Source organism: Microcaecilia unicolor, chromosome 3, assembly GCF_901765095.1.
Source record: "Microcaecilia unicolor chromosome 3, aMicUni1.1, whole genome shotgun sequence".
In the NCBI taxonomy this organism is placed as follows: Eukaryota; Metazoa; Chordata; class Amphibia; order Gymnophiona; family Siphonopidae; genus Microcaecilia; species Microcaecilia unicolor.
This window is the reverse complement of record NC_044033.1, coordinates 3,097,052-3,109,785: the sequence shown is the minus strand read 5'-3', so window position 1 is coordinate 3,109,785 and position 12,734 is coordinate 3,097,052. Positions and strand designations below refer to the sequence as shown.

Here is a 12,734-nt window from a genome sequence, read left to right as displayed (position 1 = left end):
ATTTGAAGAACCCACCAGTCGGAGGTTATGAAAGGCCACTTTTGGTGAAAAAATATCAACCTCCTCCCGACCGGCAAGTCGTCCGGCACGGACACTTTTTCTGAGGTTATGCTGAACTGGAGTCAGTCAAAAGCCCGCCCCTTGCTTTTGCTGGGGAGCCGCAGTAGTCTTAGGCGCATGCTGTTGACGAGAACGAGCGCGCTGGAACTGAGCCTGGATAGGCTGCTGAGAAGCAGGAGTGTACCTACGCCTAGCATAGGAATAGGGAGCACTCCTCTTCCCTCCAAAAAACCTCCTAGATGAGGAGGTAGTAGCAGAAGACGCCCGGCAGGAGAGAGAATCCATAGAATCATTGTGCTTTTTGAGCTGGTCAACCAGATCCTCTACTTTCTCATCAAAAAGGTTATTTCCCCCCCCCCCCCCCCCCCCCCCGACAAGGAACATTTGCCATCCGCTGCTGGACCGAATGATCCAGGTCAGAGACATGCAGCCATGAGAGTCTGCGCATCACTATACCTTGGGCAGCGATCCTGGATGTTACATCAAAAGTGTCGAAGGTACCCCTGACCAGGAATTTTTGACACGCCTTCCGCTGCCTGACCACCTAGTGAAAAGGCTTGGCCTGCTTCAGAGGGAGTGCATCAACCAAGCTAGACAGTTGCCTCACCGAGTTCCGCAACTGGATGCTCCTGAAGAGCTGGTATGTTTGGATTTTGGCAGAGAGCATAGAGCCTGATACACCTTCCTCCCAAAAGAATCCCAAGGTTCTAGATTTTCTGCCTGGGGGCGCCGAGGCATAGTCCCTAGTACTCTTGGCTCTTTTCAGAGCGGAGTCCACCACCATGGAATTGTGAGGTAGATGAGATTTCATCAATCCAGGTTCCCCGTGGATCCGATATTGGGATTCAGTTCATTTCGGGATCACGGGGTTAGACAGAGAGAACGACCAGTTCTGCATAAGGACTTCCTTCAATACATTATGCAAAGGAGTCATTGCAGCCTCTCTAGGTGGAGAAGGATAATCCAGGACATCGAGCATCTCAGCCCTGGGCTCATCCTCAACCTCCATAGGGAATGGAATAGCCGCAGCCATTTCACAGACAAAGGAGGTAAAGGATAGATTCTCCGGCGGAGAAAGTCTCCCTTCTGGTGGAGGGGAAGGTTCAGAAGGAATCCCATAGGACTCATCAGATGAAAAGTACCTGGGATCCTCCACTTCCTCCCACGAACGCTAATCTTCAGTATCGGACAAGACATCTCTCAGAGCAGTCCGAAACTGAGCCTGCCTTGACGCCGAGGAATGACGTCCTCGATGGTGATGTCGAGAAGTCGACGCCCGTCTGGACTCCGGCGAAGCTTCCTCCACTGACATCGAAGGGGAGTCGACCTGGGTGGCAGGCGGCACCGAGGTCAGGGACCTCACCGAAGGCAAAGGACCAAATACCGCTGCAGCAGACGGTACGGAAGGCGCAAGCACCCCAACTTCGAAGCAGACTGGCAAAGTAACCCTTCCAGAAGCTCTGGAAGCAGGGCCCTGATGTGCTCGTCAAGAGCCGCCGTTGGAAAAGGCTGCGGGGTCAGGATAGGAGCCAATGGCAGAATCTGTCGAGGCTCGGGAGCACGTACAGGACTGCTAGACCAACGCTTCGGCACCTCCTGAATAGAGGGACAGCGATCCTAAGGAGGCTAGGGCTATACAGCTTGGAGAAGAGACGGCTGACGGGAGACATGATAGAGGTATATAAAATAATGAGTGGAGTGGAACAGGTGGATGTGAAGCGTCTGTTCACGCTTTCCAAAAATACTAGGACTAGGGGGCATGCGATGAAACTACAGTGTAGTAAATTTAAAACAAATTGGAGAAAATTTTTCTTCACCCAACGTGTAATTAAACTCTGGAATTCGTTGCCGGAGAAAGTGGTGAAGGCGGTTAGCTTAGCAGAGTTTAAAAAGGGGTTGGACGGATTCCTAAAGGACAAGTCCATAAACCGCTACTAAACGGACTTGGAAAAATCCAAAATTCCAGGAATAACATGTATAGAATGTTTGTACGTTTGGGAAGCTTGCCAGGTGCCCTTGGCCTGGATTGGCCGCTGTCGTGGACAGGATGCTGGGCTCAATGAACCCTTGGTCTTTTCCCAGTATGGCATTACTTATGTACTTATCCTCTCGGCGCTGACGCTTCTCAGGTGCCAAATTCCTCGACGCCCCAGAGCTCCCGGAACCGTGTGTCAAAGGAGAATGATGACGATGCTTCTTCACCTTTGCTTGACGCCTGTCATTGAGACTCCTCGGTACCAATGAGAAAGACGTGGAATCCTCACGTCTCCTTGGGGCAGGGTCCGATGAAGGTCGGTCCCGGGAGGCCTGCATAACAGGAGGCCTCGAGACAGGTGGAGACCCACTCGATGCCTCACTGCTCCCAGCACGAGTTGGTCGTTCCGCAGCCATTACCTTTGCTCCCGACGTTGATGCGTCCCTCGATATCGATGTCAACGCCGCCTACCTCTGTACCGATGTCGAAGGACCGGACCGAGCCCCAAAAAGCTTCTCTCGTTGGGCCTCTCGAGACACTTGAGTCCGTTTCTTCATGCGACTACAAGCGGCTAGGCTATGGTCAGGCTCAAGGCACTGGATACACCTGACGTGGGTATCGGTACCAGAGATGGTCCGGTTGCACCGAGTACAATGGTTGAAGCCACTGTGTGTCTTCGATGACATGGAAGGAAAAGCGGCTTTGGCAAAATCAAAAGACGTGATTGTGCCTAAAAGAAAAAAGGGCACGAAAAAAGGGAACAAGTCAGCCGCGTCGAAAGAGAAACGAAACTTTAAAAGGGGCAAAAAAAAAAAAAAAAAGAAACTACGGGTAAAGTTTTTTTATTTTTAACTATAAATTTCAATAGAAGAAAAAAGAAGGAGTTTATAAATTCAAACAAACGATTACATCTGGTAAGAACATACTACTTCTACAATTTGACGTCAAGTGCTTTCGACATGGTAGACCACGGAATCTTACTACACATCCTTGATTACTTCGGAATCGGAGGTAACGTCCTCCAGTGGTTCAAGGGATTCCTAACCGCAAGGTTATACCAAGTAACATCCAACTCGACCACTTCAGCCGCATGGGTATCTGAATGTGGAGTACCACAAGGATCCCCCCCTCTCACCGACTCTATTCAACTTAATGATGATACCCCTGGCAAAATTACTATCAAATCAAAACCTAAATCCATAAATTTATGCGGATGACGTAACGATCTACATCCCATTCAAACAAGACCTAAAAGAAATTTCTAACGACATCAACCAAAGCCTCAAAATCATGCATTCATGGGCGGACGCATTTCAGTTGAAACTCAACGCAGAAAAGACCCAATGCCTAATACTAACCTCCCAACACAACAAAAAAGAATACACCGCCATCAATACACCAACTCTAAAACCTTCCTATCTCAGAAACCCTAAAAATTCTCGGAGTCACCATTGATCGACACCTAACACTAGAGAACCACGCCAGAAACACAATCAAGAAGATGTTCCACTCAATGTGGAAACTAAAAAGAATAAGACCTTTCTTCCCAAGGAGTGTTTTCCGTAACTTGGTACAATCATTGGTGCTTAGCCATCTTGACTATTGCAACGCACTATATGCCGGCTGCAAAGAACAAATAATCAAGAAACTTCAGACAGCCCAGAACACTGCAGCTAGACTCATATTTGGCAAACCTAAATTTGAAAGCGCAAAGCCCCTACGAGAAAAATTACACTGGCATCCACTTAAGGAATGCATCTCGTTCAAAATACGTTCACTAGTTCACAAAATTATCCATGGAGACGCACCAGCTTACATGTCTGACCTAATAGACTCACCACCTAGGAATGCCAGAAGATCATCCCACACATTCTTTGATCTGCACTTCCCCAGTTGTAAAGGAATGAAATACAAACTAATGCACGTGTCAAACTTCACCTACTTGAGCGCACAGTTATGGAATGCACTGCCGCACAACTTGAAATCGACCTACGAAAGAACGAACTTCCGCATATTACTGAAGACCCATCTCTTTGAAAAAGCATACCAAAAAGACCAACCCAAGTGAACATACACTACACAACTCGCCTACTTAATCTTAGAACTGCTTCTTAAAATCTGCCTGTATACTACTACTTTGTTTTTATCATATACTAATCATTATCATGCAATACAAAATGTTTATGATACTAACACTTTTCCACTACTCATGATGTATTGTAAGCCACTTTGAGCCTGCAAAGAGATGGGATAAGGTGGGATACAAATGCAACAAATAAATAAATAAAAATAAAATAAATAAATAAACAGCTGAAGAATCTGAAAGTGGACAAGGCTATGGGGCCGGATGGGATACATCCCATGATACTGAAGGAGCTCAGAAAGGTACTGGCGGGACCTCTTCAAGATTTATTTAATAGAAGATCTTTAGAGACGGGAAAGGTTCCGCGGGATTGGAGACAAGCAGATATGGTCCCTCTTCACGAAAGTGGAGACAGGGAAGCAGTGGGAAACTACAGACCGGTAAGTCTCACGTCGGTGGTAGGAAAAATAATGGAGTCGCTGCTGAAAGAAAGGATAGTTAACTTTCTAGAAACCAATGAGTTACAGGACCCTAGGCAACATGGCTTTACCAAAGGAAAATCCTGCCAAACGAATTATAGACTTTTTTGACTGGGTGACCAAAGAACTGGATGAAGGACCTCTACTAGATGTAATCTACTTGAATTTCAGCAAAGCCTTTGATACGGTCCCCCACAGAAGACTCGTGAATAAGCTGAAAGGGCTGAACTTAGGACCGAAAGTGGTGAACTGGATAGGAAACTGGTTGGCCGACAGATGGCAGAGGGTGGTGGTAAACGGAATCCGCTTGGAGGAAAGGAAGGTGAGCAGTGGAGTTCCTCAGGGGTCGGTGCTGGAGTCTATTCTGTTTAATATATTTGTGGGGTTGGAAAGAAAGGTTTGCCTTTTTGCGGATGACACGAAAATAGCTAATAGAGTGGATACCCTGGAGGGAGTAGAAAAGATGAGAAGGGATCTCCAAACGTTAGAAGAATGGTTGAGGGTCTGGCAGTTAAGAACTCAATAAGATTAGTTTGGCACGATTTTCCTTTGGTAAAGCCATGTTGCCTCGGGTCCTGTAACTCATTGGTTTCTAGAAAGTTAACTATCCTTTCTTTCAGCAGCAACTCCGTTATTTTTCCTACCACTGACGTGAGACTTACCGGTCTGTAGTTTCCCACTTTTCTCTGTCTCCAATACAGATACCCTGTGCCTGTTCCTTATGCATAAAGTAAGTTTTCTGTGCAAATTTTTAGGGGTTACCATTGTTTTCCATATTATGCGACTTTTCACTTATCCGACAATGGCTCGGTCCCATTTATATCGAATAATCGTGACTGTACTGTATTTTTTTTCCTACTAGAGGTGAATACTTTGCAAGTTTCACTTTTTCCTCATATGATTTTACACAAAAACTTATAATAAGAACATGTTTTAAGGCTTGTTTTGTCTACAATTTTGTTAAATTTCAATATATTCAATGAACAATATTTCTGGAACAATGTAAGGTTTATCCCTTCATTAACTGAATAAATAGCTCACTTATGCAAAACAGATGAGTATACTTTGAGAAAAGTCAGACTGTAAGCCTTCCTAAGCAATGAAATACCTCCTGTACCTAACTTGCCTTGAACTAGAATATGGAAAGGCAAGTAGTCGTATCAAAGATCCACATAATTCCAAATCTAAGACAGAGTTTGCTGAAGGTACTGTCTGCAGTCAATTGCCCATGCATCACATGTGCAGCAGAGATTTACAGGATACATACAGGTTTGATATCACGGTGCAGGAATCCTACAGAATGAATAGCTTCAATGGACTCCAGGATCTGCTTGCCCAAGCGTAGTGTTGTACTCATAGTAAATGTTCCTCGGGGTTGACTCCTTCGCAGGTCAGCAAGATTTCGGCCCTGCAACATAAAGATGGCAAGTTAATGTAACACACTGCCAAGTTCCCCACATACATCAAAGAAGTGTGCAAACCAAGATCTATTAGCATCCGATGTCTGTAATATCATTTCCTTCTTGTGAGAGCGACAAACCAGACACAAGTCTTCACAAATCAAAGGGATCAGTACATCCACTTACAGAATTACCCCCTATGTTACAAGTAGGTACCTCCATTCAGGCACCTCAATGCTGCACAATGACAGCCTATTCTATAATGGCATCTGGATGCCCAGAAACCATTATAGCATACTAACATAACCTGGTATCGCCATGCCCTACATTTGCATGCCCCCAGTTATACCAGCCATAGAACTGGCACAATTGCAATTGCATAAATTCAGCAGGGACACATGTAAAATGAAGTTACTTACCTGTAGTAGGCGTTCTCCAAATACAGCAGGACTTGAATCCCGATACGTGAGCGATGTTACCGATGTAGCCCGGTTCAGGAAACAGTAACCCAGAAAATCTAGAAGCGACTAGGTCATCTTATCCCACATAAATACCTGCTCCCGCCTGCCACTTTCACACAGGATCTCTTCAGTCTCTTTCTAGCTAAAGGAATATCACTCACTGAAGAGGTGAAAGGGTTGTGAGATTCAAGTGCTGCTGTCCTCAGAGAGCACCCTCTACAGGTAAGTTATTTTGAGAGGCATTTTCAGAATTGAGATGTCCTGCCATTAACGTAAAAAAAAAAAAAAAGTCCATCTCACAGCTATTCTCGAACAGGAAATAGATCCATAACTCCTATTCAAAAATATGAGAAGTACATCCTTACGCTGGAGAAGTCTATCCTGAACAACCATTTTACAAGCTGAAATGTTTAAATGATAAACAGGGGAAAACAAGATACAGGGATGTCTGTCTGGCAGCAATCTTAGAAAACAGACAAACAGATGTTGAAGAACAGAGGAGTAGCCTAGTGGTTAGTGCAGTGGATTGTAAACCAAGGGACCCAGGTTCAAATCGCACTGTAACTTTTTTTTTTTTTTAGTAAATGTGATCCCTGCAGGACCTGAAAAGTAGCCTTCAGGCTTGCAGGTGTCTTATCTAGGTACAGTAAAAAAAAAAAAAAGTTTTTGTTCCTGGAGACAGCCCCAGAAAAAGAAAAAACAAAAAAATACAGTAGTAACATAGTAGATGACGGCAGAAAAAGACCTGCAAGGTCCATCCAGTCTGCCCAAGATAAACTCATGTGTATACCTTACCTAGGATTTGGCAAGATGGCGATGCAACTGGTGGTTTGGTGAAACGCTCCCAGATCTTCGGGGCCTCTTTGTAGCTACAACTTATTTTTCTTCCTTCAAGTTACCTGATCCAATGCCGCATACAAAAAGAAAAGGTGCGACGAGGGTGGGAATCCCACCTGCCTCATTCTCGACCCCGCTCCAGTCGACCATGGAGCGATACCTCGCCGGAGGCTCCCAACTCGGGACGAGGGGGACGGGACCCGCGGTAGAAAGTCCTGGAGAAGAGGACTCTCTACGGGCCAACGAAACATTGTTATCCCCTCCCCCAGCTTCAAAGATTCCTCCGCCTCCAGTAGCGTTTGCAGTGAGAGAGGGAGAATCGAGCACCACCGGAAGTGTGAGGGGCGAGAACTCCGAACGAGACCTTGAACTGCAACGGAAGCTTCTGGAGCAAGAGTCCCCAGTTTTGGTGGGGAACGTTGGAAGAATGACGGAGGTGAATCTGGAGACGATATGGCAGGTCCTAAAGAAAATGGAGGTATCCTTACAGGATGGAAAGCAAAAAGAAGCAGATCGTGTAGAAGTAAAATGTAATTTATTTAAACAATATAGCAATACTTATATGAATACAAACAGCCCGACACAGGCCGTGTTTCGCCCAACTGGGCTGCTTCAGGGGCTATAAAAATATTTAAAAAATTGTTAAATTATCTGTTATAATATTACATATATAGGTAACATATATAATATATATATACATACATGTATATGCACACACAACAAATATATCATGTTTATAAGTGTACATACATAAATCTAAAATGATATATACCAAAACATGTTCTATATAAAGCACTTATCGTTTAGGCAATACATATATAGAAAACATCATCTAAAATTATATTAGATATTAATAAAACAGAAATCAAAAGAAAAGGAACAGCTACATCCTATAATTTATAATGAGTCATATATACACATAATAATGAGCTAACATAGGCTAAGACACCCACCTATACAAACAGTCCTTTGTTGCCAAATATAAGGCAAATTGAGGAAGTCCTGTTAATTTAAAAAGATTTTGATGAGTAAATATCAATGTTATATGCCAATAAAATAGAAAACCTGAATTTTAAAAAAGTGTATTGGACTCACATACACGAAGGATTGATTTGGAAAAAAAACAGCTGAGTCAGAGATTCCAAAACATGTTCCGCTGACCTAATAAGAAAAAGGTGGAGGCGATGATATATATGCATCTATGTATAATTAGTAACGTAATTCTATGCACTACTTATAAGAGAATCGATAGTAACATCTTATATATTCTTAAATCCATTTCGTGTTCGCCGTTAAAAAAGCGTTGAAACAGAAATGCTACTTACATAGAGCCAGTACTACGGTCACGTATCTCTGAGGTCGCTGAAAAAAGCCCATAACAAACAGAGGAAGCTTTAAACAGGAAACGGGGTCAAAGGTCAGGATCGAAGACGTGATAGTCCCGCAATATTTTATATTTGAAACTAGTAATATATAATTAGTGACAGCCGATGGAAAAATGGACCATGCAAAATGAGGAATATTTAAAAACGGGATGTTTTAAAAAATATATATACAAATATGTATCTTTTATAGCTGGTGACGTCACAATGTTCGTATCTCAGGCTGCTAAAAAGAATTTGTGTTGTCTGAGGGGTAATATAAATAAAATATTTTCCTTTTTATGAATTATCCTTTCCTATATTTTAAAAAAGAAGGGGGAAAGAGAAGGAAGTTAAAATAACCAGCGAAACGAAACCAAAAAGGTCAGAGTTGAAAAAACGTCACTGATACAAATGGAACGTCTAAATAAATAAATAAATTAGCAGCGACGTTCCACTAGTAAGACTCACCCCCTTTATTTAAAAAATGGAAAATACACATAAGTGCCTGTAAAATCGAATAAATATTTAGTGAAAAATCAAAGTGACATTGAGAGAATATATGATTGTCACGTGACCCAAGCGCGCAGCAAACAGAGTGAATCAGATATACGTATAATAAATAATAGTGGTGTGAGCAACTTGGTGATAAAAAGGTGTATCATATAGATCTAGTAACCAACCAATAATATCAGTGGGAGGTCATAAGAAGGTATAAATGGCAAACACGCGAATTGATAAAAAGTGGGCTAAAATAAGAATTAAAGAAACAAGTAAAATAAAAAGCTAGATGTATGGTGGATGTCTTAAATGCCTGTCTTATATATAGTGTTGATTCTTAAAACAGCGATCATAAAAAAGAGTTATAGAAAAACAGACAAGTCTGTATCAGCATTTAAACCATGTGGATAGAGGGTATTTAAATTATAAATAAATTCTTGCTCTTTCCGTAACAGATACGTATCTGCTGAGCCACCTCTCCACTTGTTCTTGTATACATAGATAGCACAGAATTTATACTCTTCAAACTTATGGCCTAAGGCCAGTGAGTGCGCTACTAATGGTTTTTCTAATGATTTATTTTTTAGAGCGCTCCTATGTTCTATAATTCTAGTATTAAGTTTTCTCTTTGTTTTGCCTATATAGGCTAATTCACAGGGGCATATAGCGATATATATCACTTTACTTGTCTGACAGTTAGAAAAATGGTGCAACTTAATTTCTTTATTAGCCGATTGTATAAACAGATTTTTAGTCTTAATATTCACATTGCATACAGAACATTTACCACACCGAAAATGTCCTTTAGGGAGATTACTTAATGATGCATCTGTACTCGGTAGTGTAGATGGAACGAGAAGGTCTCTCAGATTCTTCTCTCGTTTGTAAGCAACAATAAGTTTTTTTTGGTCAAATATTTCTAAATTTTCCAATAAGTGCCAGTGCTTTTTAATTATACTGACAATGGAATAGGACATGTTAGTGAAAGGTAATGTGCATACAATCTTATCTTTATTCGCTTTATGACTTGGTCTAAGTAATGCTTCCCTTGTAAATTTCGAGGCTTTTTGAAAGCCTTCTCTTATACAATTTTGTGGATATCCCTTTTCTATAAACCGTTTGGACATATCTTTGGATCTTTGTACATATGTTCTTGAGTCTGAGCACAGTCGTCTCAGTCTCAAAAACTGGCTGTAGGGTAAATTAGTTTTCAGACTTTTACTGTGACAACTTGTATAATGTAAATATTTATTAACATCTGTGGGTTTGCGGTAAACATCTGTAATAAATTTGTTCTGTTTGATATATATGTTAATGTCCAGGAAAGGAATGGTTCTGTTATTGTAATTCATTTGAAATTTTAGATTGGTATCTAAAGTATTTAACCAATTGTAGAAATCTTTCAAATCACTTTCTGTTCCCTTCCATATCATGAGGATGTCATCTATATATCTCTTCCACAGAAATACATTAGCCATATATTTATTTCCTGGTAAAAATTTCTTCTCAAAACCTGCTACATATAGGTTGGCAATAGATGGTACGAATGTTGCACCCATAGCTATTCCCTTAATCTGATGGTAAAATTTACCCTTGAATGAAAAGAAGTTCTTAGTAAGTGCTATCGTGGCCAATTCAATGATGAATTGCACTGGAAACCTAGATGATGTATTATGTTCAAGTAATTGTTCTTTGATAATTTCAATGGATTCTTCCTGTGGAATATTGGTATAGAGGCTCTCTACATCGAGAGTCACTAAAAGCATGTCTTCACTTGGTAGAATTGTTTCTAGTGTATTGATCATATCTGCTGAGTCTCGTATGTATGATGGAATCTTATGGACCAAAGGACGTAAGAATTTGTCAGTGAAAATAGACAATGGTTCTAAAAGTGAGCCATAAGCAGATACAATAGGTCTGCCTGGAGGTTTGGACAAGGATTTATGTATCTTGGGTAAAATGTATATTGTCGGTATCACAGGTTCTTTCACTGTTAGAAATTTGGCTTCCTTTTCTGTTAGATATTGTGCTGCTCTGCCTATTTCAACTAATGTGGAAATTTCTTTCTGAATACTCTCTGTAGGATTTTTTGTTAGGACTTTATAAAAGGTAGTGTCATTTAGTTGTCTATGCACCTCACAAATGTAATCTTCCCTATTCATAATAACTATGGCCCCACCTTTATCTGCTGGTTTGATAACAATACTATGATCTTTTTGTAGATCCTTAATTGCAGCATTTTCTTCTTTGGTCAGGTTGTAAAACACTCTTTTCTTACCTTGTTTTTCTAATGCTGCTATCTCTTTGAGTACCAGTTTCATAGGTTTCAATCAAATGATGGGTATTGCCAGGTGGAAGCCATTTACTATTGTTTTTGACAATTGAATGGTCGTTATATTCTGATGTTTTTTTAGAAAAAAATTCCATTATTTTCAGTTTACGTATGAATTTAAAAAATTCCACTCTAGTCTTGAATGCATCATATTTCGGTGTAGGTATAAATGACAAACCTTTGCTAAGAACCTTCTTCTCAGTGTCAGTCAGTTCTCTATTTGAGATATTACATACCGTATTTAATACCTGGTCGTGTTTTCCTGTCCTTGTCTATTCTGGAAAAAGCCACCCCTTCCTCTGCCTCTACCACGACCTCTACCTCGATATGATGTATATCCTCTAGGGTATTCAGAGGTAGAATTACCTGTTGTCGATTTCTTCTTCCAGAATTGACCTAAATGTTGCATTTGCTTATCTATATTAGTTCTTGGTGGTGTAGTATATAGTGAGGCTGACGGATCAAATACTTCATCTTGGTCACTTCTGGGACGTTTCCTCTCTCTAACAGTGGGAGGACTTCTAGGGATGTTATTCCTTATAGTTTTATTGTATAATGTGTTATGATTAGTAATTTTATGAGAATTATTTAATCGTCTATTTGAGTATCTGCGCGTACTTCTATTCCTCTGATTTTTAAATCTATGCCATGGGTAGATATTGTGGTTTTTATAGTCTTCATCATCCCTACGGAATTTTTCAAATTTAATTAACCTTAAATCTCGTTCAAACTGATCAGTGCTTTTTTTATGTTCTGTATGCAATGTGAATATTAAGACTAAAAATCTGTTTATACAATCGGCTAATAAAGAAATTAAGTTGCACCATTTTTCTAACTGTCAGACAAGTAAAGTGATATATATCGCTATATGCCCCTGTGAATTAGCCTATATAGGCAAAACAAAGAGAAAACTTAATACTAGAATTATAGAACATAGGAGCGCTCTAAAAAATAAATCATTAGAAAAACCATTAGTAGCGCACTCACTGGCCTTAGGCCATAAGTTTGAAGAGTATAAATTCTGTGCTATCTATGTATACAAGAACAAGTGGAGAGGTGGCTCAGCAGATACGTATCTGTTACGGAAAGAGCAAGAATTTATTTATAATTTAAATACCCTCTATCCACATGGTTTAAATGCTGATACAGACTTGTCTGTTTTTCTATAACTCTTTTTTATGATCGCTGTTTTAAGAATCAACACTATATATAAGACAGGCATTTAAGACATCCACCATACATCTA

The 12,734-nt window shown here is 40.8% G+C and overlaps 1 protein-coding gene across 1 annotated transcript in view; it reads right to left on the bottom strand.

Moving 5' to 3' along the window:
* Positions 1-12,734, bottom strand: part of TTBK1 (tau tubulin kinase 1) — a 416,732-nt gene that overhangs the window by 299,461 nt on the left and 104,537 nt on the right. The window contains exon 4 of the mRNA XM_030195705.1: positions 5,865-6,005. Coding sequence (XP_030051565.1) covers positions 5,865-6,005 — 141 coding nt within the window. The remainder of the gene's footprint in view (positions 1-5,864; positions 6,006-12,734) is intronic.